At 45.9% G+C, this 14085-nt stretch overlaps 1 protein-coding gene and 1 long non-coding RNA gene across 6 annotated transcripts in view; one reads left to right on the top strand and one right to left on the bottom strand.

The window, feature by feature from the left end:
- LOC143215617 (uncharacterized) overlaps nt 1-11380 on the bottom strand; it is a 51054-nt gene extending 39674 nt beyond the window's left edge. For all 3 annotated transcript variants that reach the window (XR_013010399.1, XR_013010401.1, XR_013010400.1), the window contains exons 1-3: nt 9783-11380; nt 5008-5112; nt 4397-4441 (exon numbers count right to left, since the gene is read on the bottom strand). This is a non-coding gene — a long non-coding RNA (uncharacterized LOC143215617). The remainder of the gene's footprint in view (nt 1-4396; nt 4442-5007; nt 5113-9782) is intronic.
- LOC143215608 (nucleolar protein 4-like) overlaps nt 11350-14085 on the top strand; it is a 153304-nt gene continuing 150568 nt past the window's right edge. For 2 of the 3 annotated variants that reach the window (XM_076437885.1, XM_076437884.1), the window contains exon 1: nt 11351-12759. In XM_076437885.1, coding sequence (XP_076294000.1) covers nt 12715-12759 — 45 coding nt within the window. In that variant the 5' untranslated portion in view covers nt 11351-12714. Of the gene's footprint in view, nt 12760-14085 lie in introns of all 3 variants that reach the window. The other variant, XM_076437886.1, reaches the window with a different exon arrangement.

Here is a 14085-nt window from a genome sequence, read left to right as displayed (position 1 = left end):
CCACGCGTATGGCTCGTGTATCGAGTATTAATTACCCGGGGCGCATCACCTTTAATTAACTACGCTAACGCAGTCACTTTGGCACTGTAGACGACACAGATTTATGAAAAATCTTGCCACGGATATCTGCGGATACACATTTAAGCGGTCCCTGGAATTTATTCTGCTCTAGAGTCGGTTTACATTAATTGAAATCGAGGAATTCTAGTTTGCAGAATTTTTACTTCTGTAATTGTATTTATAATAGATTATCATGATCATATTTACTGTCATTTTAAGTTACAATTATATTTTAGTACTGCAGATTGAAAGAATTTATACTGCTCTAGAGATGGATTAATTAAAATCAAAGGGAATTCTAAACCACAGAAATTTTACTTCTGTAATTGTATTTATAAATTATAAATTATAAATACATTTATAAACACAATTACAGAAGTAAAATTTCTGTGAATCTATTATAATAGATTATCATAATCATGATTACTGTCATTTTAAGTTAAAATTACATTTTACTACTGCAGATTGTGATCAATGTGCCCATATTTACTAATATTTTAAACTAATAATACACAGACTCGTTTGGTTATAATTTTTATTGTACGCTGGGATCTAATGATGTAATTTTATTCGTTTCCTAGCTGTTAATTCTTAAAAAGCAATTTTGAAATTACTCCAGGCAATTGTATTAAGTAGTTTAAACTATTCTCTTCCTTTATTAATTACAATAAATTAAGAATAATACATTGACATTCTACAATTCTCTTAATCTTCCAACTGTTTTAAATTTCATCCATTCGTTTTTATCATAAAGTCATAATATCCACAGTTTGGTTATTATTATTATTTTTAAAAAGAGAGATACACTCACTTTTTGGAGATATGTAAATAGCGCAGAATAACTAATGTGTTAAAATTAGAAAACTTTGGCAACAAGATACATTTGAAATTTCAAACGTGTGCCACCTCAAGCTATTTGTAAATTGTTTATTAATGTTAAAATACGCCGCGCTGGAGACATAAGTTGGTGCTGCATCAATGGCCAAAATATAGAAAGAAAACATAAAATTTCCAAAATTGTTAATTTGCAGAAAACTTAGAAACAAAACATTAAGTGTACCATTTACCAATTTTCCAAGAAAAACAAAATGTTATAAGCAAATGAATTACATGTATTATTTATCAGTTTGCTCTTTTCAAAGAAAAAGAACGTATAAAATGTTTAAAATTGCTAATTTACAGGAAACCATTAAGCGAAACATTAAGTGCGCCGTTTACCAATTTCCCAAGGAAAACAAAGTGATAAATGATCAAAATTGATAGTTTATAACAGGAAATTAAACACAGTGTTACATGTGCCATTTAACAATTAGCGCTTGCAAAACAAAAGAATATTGAAAGTTAAAAATGACTGATTTACAGAAGACTATGAAACAAAACATTACGTATCATTAATTAAAGAAAAACAGAATGATAAATGATCAAAATTGATAGTTTAGAGCAGACTTGTATCAAACAAAATATTACACGCACCATTTAACAATGTGCTCTTCCAAGAGAAGATAATCAATTAAAAGTTTGAAATTGCTGGTTTGCAGGATCCTAATGAAGCATACCACTAATCAGTTACCATTTCCGAAGAAGCCAAAACACATGACCACCGAATAAACGTTCACAGTCGATCCCAGATCGTGGATCGCGCAAGAATTCTGCCTGGCGTCTCTTTCGGGGAATGGTGGATTACTCATCGACGCGGGTAGGTACTAACATCACAATCCATCGAGCAGACATAAAGAAATCGAAAGAGTCAAAGGGAAGAATAAACGAAAGGGCAAAAGGAGGAAGCGGGACATAAAAGGCGTACATAAAATCGGCCGGGGAAAAAGTGCCGTGTGAGTTGAAAGTCATCTGACTGCGGCGCACGGTCATGAAAGCTGCGGATCCTGTTCTAGCACTATTAAAAGAAGCCTCTCACCCCCGAGAGAGGTAAGACAACGTGAACGACGGGCCGAGAGGAGAGGATCGAAGAGAGAGAGAGAGAAAAAGAGAGAAAGAGAGAGGAGAGAGCGAAGCCGGGCTTCTCGGGTCTGCGTCTTTGCACGTGTGATGGAGACAGAATGGCCTCGGTGAGCCTTCCTCGGGTATTAACGCCGGGAATACATTAGAGGTGGAGGCGAACTGTGTGTGCCGAGGAGGCGGCAACGTGGCCACCATGTGTGATAGCAAAGCTGAAGTTTCTTTCTTGGCCGTTGCCGGACATATATCTGTGTGCCCCGCCGCGCGTCCTGCATAAGAGAGAGACTTACGCAGCCAGCGATGCTTCTGGTGCCTGTGCCAGCGTCCGCCTGCGTCATACCTGTCCGGAGAGATATGGCTGTGCTGCTTTATGGTTTTTGAAAGTAACCGTGGAGGAATTTTAGCCGTGGAGACAACGTCTGCCGGTGGCAACGGGACGACTGCACAACTTGCAAGGGAGGTTCCGACGACGATGCCCGAGACCCGTCGAGAATGAATGGTTTTCTTCGATCTTTTTTTCGAGCCGCTCCCCCGCAACAGAGGGCCATGGGGCTCTGCAATTCATATTTCCCAGGATGAAAAATTAACCGGGGATCGCCCCTAACACTTTCACTGCTAACCTCGAAACTCCCACAGAATCAAAGTAATTCGTTTAACGGAAGAAAAGCTGGGAACTTCGGATGTATAATGTGGAATAGTCGTAACGTAAAAATTGTTTCAAATTGTGGTATGATAACTCCTCGCTTCAAAGCCGCCATTAAAATGTGAGGGCTTAAATCATGTCGAATCGAGTAAGTTCTTTTCGGATTGTACATTCGAGAACGGGCTGTAAAGTTTCTTTTGATGTAGCACCGTCATTCAGAAGTCTAATAATAGGTTTCCGGTAAGTAAAGTGTCAAACGAGATGGATAATATTTTCATTTGTATATTATCCCTTAAAAATAGTTGATGAACCATTTCATTTTTGGATGCAGCTGTTAAACAATTTTATATTTTTAAAAAAATGGGTTTGAAAGTTTGTTCAAAGAAAAGCAGAATATGGTAACTCGTCAGTCTCCGTTAAAAGGTGAAGAGATTTCGAAAACAGACGAGAAATTAGTGAAGAGTGAGAAAGGGATGTTGCGGAGATCTAGTCGCTCGACAAGGCGGTGAAGCACGCCTCCTAGATCGCATCTACGGCGCGGAGCAGCCATCGAAAGTAATCGCGTATCTCATTTTTGCCCGTGTAAATGGAACAAGGTAATAAGAGCCGAAGGGAGTGGTTGGCTCGAGACGAGAACGTTGCATCGCATGCGAGCGCCAGCCCGGGGACGATAATTTACCAACGCGTTGGCTTTTACGAGCGCGGAACGCATGTCCAGGTCCCCGATTCTTGGCCGATCGTAATGGGATTATCCGATTAAATCGTGATTCGTCTTAACGGTACGCCTGATACGTTTAACCGGTGACCGATCTTCCCGTTACGATTGCCATCTGCGCGTCCATTGATCGATACAACGCTGTCGTTATTAACCGCGAGCCAGTTCCGGTTGTCTTTACGCGCCTCGTCTTTGTCACGACGCCAATAAAATGGGTCATCGGGGGCTAGAATGCCTCAGGTCGAACAGACGTATCGTTCCACCAACGATGGACTTTTTCTCGCGGTTTCTCCAGCCTTCCAACCGTCTGCGCTCGCTGTCTAGGGTTTTGATTAAACTTTAGAAGCGTGCATGTACAGCTCTGCTCGTATACTTGCCCCGCACGGTTCACGTAACGCGGTTAGAAAGGGCACCGGATACAATTTGCGATCGTTTCATTGGCCGCCAGCTAGCTTTCGTCTTGTCGAAAGGAATACAGTAGTGCCTCGATATATATGCAACAACTTTGGGAACAATGTTCCACTTGTTTCAGGTACGGACATTTCATGATCTCTTACGATTAGCATCAAACGCAGACAAGGATTGTTAACATAATTAACGCACGTATAACCTTATTTTAATTCTGGCTTTAATAGTCCTGCCACGAATGAGTCCCTACGACTATCCTTTGTTATAAAAATGAAGTTAAGTAACTACACTGCTGTGCAAAAGAAAGAAGCACCCGGCCATATTTAATAGAAAAGCGTAAAAAATCAAATAAGAACATAGTAAGTTTCGAAAAAGCATTCCGCTGTTTAATTGAGTAGTTTTATTGCGGATTAATACTTTAGATGCAATAAATCAATCATTGTACAATACAATTTCTAAATAAAGATATTGTTTGTCATTATATCTTATAATTATACTGGATGTTTCTTTCTTTTGCACAGTAGTGTATATCGTATGAAACTTCTGTTAATAAGATTGTGACATTTTTCCGATTTCAACGACACCAAACACTATACAATTTGGATTATACTTACCCGTTTAATCCGCGATGCAGTACAGCCTCGATTATCCGAACTGATCTGTGGAACATGAGTGTTTACCTGTTTACGTATAATCGAAACATTACTGTATCATATGCAGAGATTGCAATAATAAAATACATGAATAGCTTAAGAAGGTGAAACTAAAAGGTAAGCAATAATAGATGTAGTGATACAGTAGTAAAATAGTAGAAGGTTTCAAAGTATTACTCCCAACTTATTAAAATGATTGAAGAAAGCAAACGATTTTTATTTGGCTCACGTTTCTCGCAATTGATGCACGAAACTTTTATTCGACAAAACTCGTCAGTCTAGTTATACGCGTTGCGCTCAGCTGTAGATAATTTGCGTCGCAAACGTCGAACAAGTTCTGAATAACGATTAGTTGACAATTATATCAAAGTATTAAAGGCGAATAGCTATCATTATGATCAATAACGAGCGAGAACGTGCGATAAATCAATGTTTGCTGTTGCGTCTTCGAAGAGGAAACATCGAAAACGAGAGTCAAAGTTATTTATGATATTATCCAACAGATTGGGAATTTTTTGCAGTCCAAACATATATATGTAACGATACAAAATACTGCATGATAACAACCTTACCTCTTAGAACTTCTATTTTAAGCCTGTGCACTCGCTTTAATTCTGGGATTCGGACATTTCTTACGGCCTGGAATATCTTCATTGTGTGACTTGCTTCAATTTTGCCTGTAAAATTAGAATACATTAATTTTGTACGATCTCGTAGCAATCTTAATGAATTGTGGTATGATAATGACAAGTAAGAGGATTCAGTAAATTCAATGATGTAATAAAAGTGGAAAAGAACAAATTATGAATTTATTTACTATTACTGAACCCCGTAGATTGTATTTTGTGGCAAGAACAAGTAGGTGTAGCATAAAACAGAGAAAGCGTTAGAAGAGTATAACAATATCAGCACGCTATTTTTAAATAATTATATTACTTAATATAATTCAACTTCTAACATTCTATTCAACTCCTCTTTCTTGAAAATGACGCCGAAACACTTATGTAAATATTTGCAGTGTAATTATTACTTATTGTTAGTTCTCCTTTCTCTAAGATATACACACTAGCTACTAGTATCCAATGCTATTTTTGTAAATACACACAGAAATTATAGGATTGTATTATTTCGGCTGGTTCGTTAATTCACTTTTGAAATTGCTGTTGCTATAATGGATAAAAATGGATTTTTGTGAATTAACGAACCAGCCGAAATAATACAATCCGATAATTTCTGTGATGATCATTGAAAAAGAAGAGTCCGGAGGTTCTCTTTAATGCGACACAGCCTTCAATAAACATAACAGTTTTCCGGTAGCTAAATTGTTAAGATACTATCGATCGCGCGAATATCCTCGGGCACACTGTCGCAAATGTTATCATTCCAACACGTTACATCAGTCAATATCGTAGCCGGGTTGCCAGCAGCCCCATGCGACGTAATACCAAACGTCTCATCGTGCCGCTACCGTCACCGTAACCCAGAACGTTTCCTCACAGGAGGAGCCGAAACTCTGCGACGAGAATGTCTCAAAGTCATCGACTGACGTAGGTTGAGAGTCACTACCCTCAGACTAAAAGACAGGCAGCAACAGAGAAGGAGAGAACGCGCGAGCGAGCGAGTGTGAGCGAAAGAGAAAGAGGGACAGAGATCGTGAGAGAGAGAGAGAGAAAGAGGGAGAGATAGGATAGCGTAAGCATGAGAGGGGCGCAGCGAGAAAATATACCAGAGAGGAAACGAAGACGGAGTGACAGAGAGGTGGGTAGGAAAAGAGAGCCAAGAAGAGTACGATCGGACTAAGGTATAGCACGATGAGACTTGGCTCGGAAGAGGGACAGAAAGGGGAGGCGGGGCGGGTCGGGCTGTGCCGGGAGACAGGGGAGGCAAAGGAGAAACGTACGATGGGAAGAGGGTAAAAGGAGGTGAAGGGAGAAACCCCCCGTTGCGACCACACTGGACTTGGGTTTTTTGTGAGGGAGCAGTGCGCGGGTGAGCGAAAGAGAGAGAGAGGGAGAGTGAGACAGGGACAGAGAGAGAGAGAGAGAGAGAGAGAGAGAGAGAGAGAGAGAGAGAGAGAGCAAGAGAGGAGAAGGGGGAGATCGTGGGGGAACGAGGGAGGAACGGGGGGTGGTGGGAGACGGGGCGACTGTGAGGAGCCGCAGGGAGGCCAGTGGAGGTAGGAGGGCGGGGGAGGGAGAGAACTGGCAGGCAGGGGCTGCTCTAGGGAACGAGAAACATAGATAGAGGATGGTGGTAGCCGAGGAAGCGAGAAGGGACGAGAGGTGGAGGTTAGGGTGAAGACGGTGAAGGTGGATGGTTGGTCTGGGCGAGGGGGTTAGGAGGGTCGTTGCGCCGAGGGGGTGGTCTGTGGGCCGGGTAGAGGAGAGAGAGAGAGAGAGAGAGAGAGAGAGAGAGAGAGAGAGAGAGATACATAAGGGTGCTGGCAAAGGGTAGGGGACTACCGCGCAAGGCTTCAGAAACCAAGGGTGTCTAATGCCGAGTGGACTTTGTTCGCTCGCGAGATGACACACAGTGTGTACAAGTACACGCGCGTTGCGTCGCAGACAGACACAAGCGAGGCTGGCAACGGTCGTCGTCGTGTGCACACGTGTTTCAGGTGGTACACACGGTAACGTTGCGCGAAATGCACGCGCGTATCTTGCGTCGATAGCGGGCCGTAAATGGATCCAGTACATGCCGCCACGAGCCTCCGGTGTATTAGGTATACGAGAGGGCTGACCAAACGTCAGCCGGCCGTTGCATTATGGTCGCGCGCGTTGGGAAGCGGGACGAGCGCGCGGAGGGAACGCACCACCACCGTTGGGGTGACCGGGTATTATAGATTTAATTCGACCGCTTTCATATACGGACGGAACGTAGGTTTTTTGTTCGACCGAGCGGGACAGGAGTCGGGAGAGCTGGAGCCGGAGCTGTAGCAGGAGGAGGCGGCGGCGGCGGGAGGATCTGGCGCGGTTCGACGCTTCTGAAAGTGTGCGGGGGTGTGCGGCAGGTCGAGTGGTCTTTGTTCCCTCGTGGGATGACACGTAGCGCCCGTGAGTGCGCTGGTCTCACCGCGATCACGAATATACATACATATACGTACATGCACGATCCTGATGGAGCAAGATAGCCGCATGCTCGCGGCTTTTTGCGCGCTAAGAAAGTTCATTTGGCGCCGTGCCTCGCCGTCGCGTTGCGTCGTCTCTTAATCCGACCTCGCAGAATTGAAGGCGCGGAAAATCGGCAAATGCTGAACAATATTCGATAGACAGTGATGACTGGGTACGAGTTAGCCCCACCAGTTGTTGGAAGCGTTCGCTTAAAACCCGCGTTGATACGAGCCTACCTACTCCGGTCTCTTTCTCTCGCACGAGCTACTTCCCATTCTAAGAGATAGCGTCCGAACAAATTCCTGGAATATCACCTCTCTGGATATATGACCAACGCTGGTCCCGGTCGGTAGTTATAATTTTCGAACATCACTTCACCTACGAGATCTAATTCTTAATATATGTACTTATATTTAGCGTCTAGCTTCTAGCCTCGACAGTCGAAGAGTCCTATCGAAAAACGGAAATCAGTTTATACGAATCTCTATGTCTCTGTGCGTGGAGGATACAATGCATAATTACACATGCATTAAGAACACGGATAGTTAATTCGCGAATACATAGTAGTACTGGAATAATAAATACATCTGACGGTGATTTCGCGTTCCCCAGTTGTTTGATCGTATCATGACAGTTAAGGATTGAGTAATCGAGTATGAACATGGATCTTCTATCAAGCTTTTCGTAGGGGTTCCCTGACGTTCTGCATCCGGCTCAAACGATTCGTAAAAAACGCGCCGGGAGCCTTCCTCACCCTACTCTCGGCTTCTTGCTGTACGCTGTCAGTGACTGGACTCACGGTCAATGAATTGTATGTTCCGATACATTACCCCTTGAAAGTTTATTTTAATTTATTCCGTGTAAATACACCCGGTCAATATCAATGCTACGTTTAACAAGTTCAACAATATTCTTTAATGTAGAATGTACTCGAAGGTGGTATTTTCATCAATGAAAGCCGTAAAGGGAATTACTAGACAAAATAAAAGTTGCCTGCGTTTGTTGAAAGAAAGCCACCTAGGATTTCTTTTTTTCTTTAATGATTTTACTACGACGAAAGTAAGAAATGAAGACTTTTAGTCGTTCGACGAATCCAGCTTTCGGCAAATTAATTAAATGAACAGCTACTGTGTGTATGTGCATTAAGAATATAAGTTTAAAGTTTTAAATAATGGGTAAATGACGTAGTGAATGGTCTTAAACATCATCAATTATATAATCACAAGAATGCGAACACAATTCAATTGTTAACATTATTAAACCTTAATGGAAGATGTAAAAGCGGTTGAGTTGTTGCAAGAAGTCGTATCGAATCGAGTCTTCCGACTTCGTGGAGATAGAGTGATAGTTGAAGCCGTGAAGTTAAAACAGGGAAACTTTTTTGAATTACTCAATAAGTGCAGCAAGTTCGAAAAGTAAACAAAAAGTACGAAGTAAGCCAGTTCCAGTACACTGTGACCGAGAGTGTCATCGATAGCGCCGAAGGGAGTCGGAATCGAAAGCGGAGAATTGCACTTTCGCCGGAAAGTTTCAACCTTTTTTATGCTCCCCGTGTCCCGAAGTTTTCCGCCCCCGCGGCAAACTGTTGCTTAGATCGTTATCGCGTACGCCGTCCGATAAGAGGGTGGAGATTCTCCCCCTATCGACGCGAAGGAATTAGAAACAATCCCGGCGCCGCGCCGCGCCGTGTGTCGTGGGGACATGGTTTATTTTCATTCCGTTCCGTTCGCGACTTTTCAATTCATCGTGGCGGCTAATTAATGCCATTTTAAAACCGCGGGCAACGTTTAATTTGACTACCGATGAAATGATGGACATTAATTTTAACGCTTCCATTCGGTGACGGACGAGGATAATCGCAGATGAATTCTGAATACCCTGACAGAGCAAACGTTCTTTCAAATAGACAGAGACGGACATAAATGGGCGATGCGATTTTTAGTCCACGATGAAAATTTAATATTTAGAGTAAATAATGTGGCGGGTCAAGGGTCAGGAAATAATTACTGTAATAAGTCTTCACGTATCCTTTTGTAAATAATTACTTATCATTACATTAAACAAACGTGTTGAACAGTCAAATAAATTTGATGAAGGTTTTATTCAACTACAGTTAGATACAACATTTGCCAAGGTATATGATTGTAATTCCAAGTCGGGCAATTATTCTAACCAGGAAGACTGAGATAACGAACATTTAGGCTACGTTAAAAAACGTGGACAGCGATCAGACTTACAGAAAAGTTTTCATTGTGTGAGCCGGCCGTAGGAACGCAATTACATCGGCTAAATTCGAGCTAGCCGAAAGTTCGGACTCATTGAAAGCGAAACTATTTCAAATGAGTTTCGAAATATCGAAAACCGTTGTACGGCAGCATCGAACAACAAGTATGTGTCTGCAGCACACGAAACCGTTTCGAATTCCAAGTCCACGAACCGTGGCCTCCCGCGCGTTACGCACACAGACCGGGTCCCTGTACCAAGGACCTCCTTGGCGAGGAGGTACAATGTCTCTGTTGTAAAACTGTCTGAGGGGTGTGCTAGCGCGTTCCTAGATGCAAAGTTGAACATCCTGCAGCACGCATCCTCCCTTATCAAGCCCGCAGGTGGTCGCATCAGTCGCCGATACCCCTGGTCAGCTAATAACTCGAAAGACGGGCTATCAAAGACCCGTCGAGACACGCATCCGAAGCCGAGCGAGCGCTCAGATGACTCGTCATCATCAGCGCGGCGCGCGTGTAAGTTGGCGTCGCGCACACGGGCAGAACTGGGCATTGATATCGCACACCAGCTCGCCACGGGCGAGGGCAAGGGGACAAAGATGGGCGTACAGATAGATGGCAAGCAACAGAGACCACGGACCCGTGTACGTCCGCGTATCCACACAGGCGGCGGCGACGACGTGTCCATACATAAGAGAGAGAGAAGCTAGGCAGCAGCAGCAGCGGCGTATACACATACCCTCCTAAGCACAAGCCTAACACACCCGTAGAAGCCCCTTCGGCCGATGAGTACCCGCGCCCCTTGCCCCCTCGCTATTCCCGTTGTCCCCCTTCGCCCCAACGCCACACAGCCAAAGGTACTCCGTCGTGTTCTCTCCCTCCCCTCTCGCTCCCTCGAAAGCCCTATGGACGTCCGTGTGCGGCCCCTTGCGCCCCTTTCAATCCCTGCTTTCCCTTGGAGTTACCCGTCCAGCGGCCTCTTCTGTGTTCTGATGGTGACAGACCCTACCTTACCGCCTCCGCTGCCGCCTCCGCGGGCTAGCGAGGGTCGAGAGGAACCGGCAAGGGCGCTGGAACAGCAGAAAGGAAAACAGAGAAGGACTGTCCGCGGGAGAGAGACCGCCGCATCAAATAGGGAGAGAGTGAGAGGGAGAGAGCGAGAGAGAGACGAAAGGAACGAACGGGGGATGAGGGAGAGAGGGTTGACGTGTTCGAGGAGGACCGTTGGGGAGCGAGAGCAGTGCGGGTCATAGCAGGGCGCGGCGTCAGGGAGAGACAGAGACGTAACGAGGGGACGTGAGAGCGAGAGAGAGGGAAGGGGGAGAGAGACCGGCACAGTCACAAAGAGCAAGAGAGAGCGAGAGAGGGGGGGAGAAGGAGAGAGAGCGAGAGAGAGAGAGAAAGGAGAAGGAGTGCGACTAGCAAAGGGAGAGTGGGGTATGGGAGAGAAACGTGGAGTGAGGTTGGCGTGGTTAGGGTGAGGAGACGTGGGGGAGTCGAGTGCTACAGGGGAGCGGCGCGGCGGCGGCGAGGAGAGTAGTGGAAAGGGTGAGGTGGGTCGAGGGGAGGGGGGTCGCCGCCGCGTCGCCAGTCGCCAGTTTGCCGTGAGCGCTCGTGATGTGAGGACGTTCTATGATCTCGTCTACGAGCGTGGCGCTCTCTTAACTATCGCAAGTAGAAACGGGGGAAACGTGTCCGCGTTTTCTTTTCGCACATTCGCGTTCCCTGCACCGGGGTACAGAGCGATTATTCTCTTCAAACAACCGAATGATACAACAACAACAGCGGCGACATCGATTCAGTATCGTGCGGAAGGGTTGACGATCCTATTCATCGAAGTCGAGACCCGCGGCGTGCGCGGTCACGCGACCTCTGCACGAGGAAAACACACGATCACTCCTGATTGGAGACGGAGCAGATCATACATTCATTCTCGTGTTGCTTCCCGCCGCTATACCCGCGCGGCGAGATTATTGTGAATTGTGCGACACTCTACCGGATTCGACGGCTGCACCCTGACACACACGTACACACACACGTATACTCGTTGATAAACACGCAGGTCGTACGGGGAACGCTGTCAGTGATCGGAGTGACTGTGCCCCTTGTGATGCCCGAACGTTTCGATCGACCAGCTGATCGCGATTCTGGCAGTGTTGTCGCATCGACTCGATGGACTATATAGAGGCAGCCGGGCCGGCGAGTATCGCGTGTACGTGAGCGGAAGTTTGAATCGGTCTAGGACGGAACAGTTTTCGTGCGGGCTCGCCTCACCTCGCCTCGCCTCACCTTGCTGCTTGGTGCCGCTTGCTTGCTCGTTTGCTCGCTCGCTGCCCTTTTTGTCACTCGCACCCGTCTACGTCGGCACCTGCGGCGACCGCGGGAATTTTATCGCGCGGCGGTTCGCGGCGCTGCTGCGTGGTGTTGTTGTGCGCGAGCTTAAAGTTCGCGGCTGTGCACGGAACAAGGATAGAGTGCGCGCGACCGTGTATACGCGTCGAGCACAGAACGAGACAGACCACGAGTGCGCGATAGAGACGAGACTAAAGCCCGAGAACTCCGCGAAAGTTCGTGGGTGAAACGTGCTATCGAGACGAATTCGAGACATCTCCGTCTCGCTCCCGCTCGATCTCTCTCGCTCCAGTTCCTGTTATCGGTCTCTCTGTGTGTGTGTGTGTGTGTGCTCGTGAGTGTACGCGGCTGCGAGACAAGGACAGTGGGACCCGAATCGCTCCAGAGAAACAAGGATAGTACACACTCTCTCTCTTACTGTTCTGTGATCGGTGGTTTTCGGTAGCGCGGGTGGTACGAGTCGACAAAGAAGATCCCGCTAGGCAGAGCGAGAGAGAAGACGGTTAAAGCCGAGGGACAAGGACGCGAGAGAAAGAGAGGGAACCACGATTACCGTTGCACGCGGCGAAGAAAGACAGACCAGTCGGGACTGAATATGTCCGCTAAGCGAAAGGCCACTGCCATCATGCAGCACCACAAGGTGAGTCGACCGATTGCTGCCACTGCACTGCCACGTGATCGGACTTCTTTTATTTTTTTTTCCTTCGCTCTTTTCGCCGCGCGGCGACGAGGGCCCGTAAATCAGTCGGCGATCTATCCGCCGCGCGTAAAGCAAAAAACGAGAACCGTTTCGCCGGGTGTCAAAGTTTAACGCGAAGCGACGACAGGGTTCAAGGTTGTCGTCGTCGCGTTCCCCGCTACTCGCAAAGTGTCGTGTGAAATTGCGGCCGGGGGAATCGTGCGAGCATGCTCATGCTCCCGCGGACGGCCGAGATCACGCTCACGCGTACAAAACGCACTCTCACGCACGCACATTCGCAAGCGTGAACCGTGTCGCGATAAACAGACCGCTCGAAGGGCGAGTCATTTTTCGTTACAGCCGGAAAATCCGTCTGGGATCGAGTTTGGAGATCGAGTTTTCCACGACCCGAGCCACTCGTTCCGCGAAACTCATTATTCCGTCGCTACTCTACTACTACTACCCCCACCCCCGGTTTCCCCCCACTCTTTATGCCCCCATAGCCGCCCACTCGACGTTCCGTGTGTTTTCGGAACGGGGGAAGATGAACCGCCGGCGAAAGTTTTAATTGAAAGAGTTACGCAAATTTTACCCCGGACACGCGGAAAAGTTGCGAGGGCGACACTTAACGCGTATTGACTCATTAACCGTCAGCTGCGTCGTTATTCCTGATTTTTGTTCCCCGAACTACCACAGCCCCCTCCCCCCCGCCATCCCTGCGCCGATGTATGTATGTACTAGCTTTTTCTCCGAGCACAGATACTTCCAGCGTAGACACGACGATCGTCGCGAGTAATTACGGGGATTGTAGTTGGCTTTTGTTTTTTTAATGTTGCTGCTTGCGGTCGGGAACGATAGTTTCGAAGTTTGGTCTTCGAATCGGAGTTTCAAGAAATTGGAGTTAGTTTCTTTTTTTTTATATAAGACGTGAAATAGTTCTGTTGAATATTAATCCTTAGACAGGGAGAGATTGTATCAGTTCGTTAAGTATGAAACTTGACAAATAAAACACAAATTTCAAACACATCTGTCAAGTTTCATAGTTAACGACCTGATATACAAAAAGATAAGTTAAAAATGGAGAATGAGATTTTTGAATATCGAATACGAACTTGGCGGATCTTGAGGGTCGATTTTCGCTAAAACGAAGTACATATAAAAGTTTTATTCTACATTTTCGGCTTATTTTTTTTACTGTAAAATCGCCCCCTTTCCAGTTTGTATTATCAGCTACCGATCACTCTGTTATAACTCATTATCATTTTCTACGGTGTTCAATAATATTTA

The sequence above is a fragment of the Lasioglossum baleicum genome, chromosome 14 (genome assembly GCF_051020765.1).
Source record: "Lasioglossum baleicum chromosome 14, iyLasBale1, whole genome shotgun sequence".
In the NCBI taxonomy this organism is placed as follows: Eukaryota; Metazoa; Arthropoda; class Insecta; order Hymenoptera; family Halictidae; genus Lasioglossum; species Lasioglossum baleicum.
This window is presented reverse-complemented; position numbering and strand designations above follow the sequence as displayed.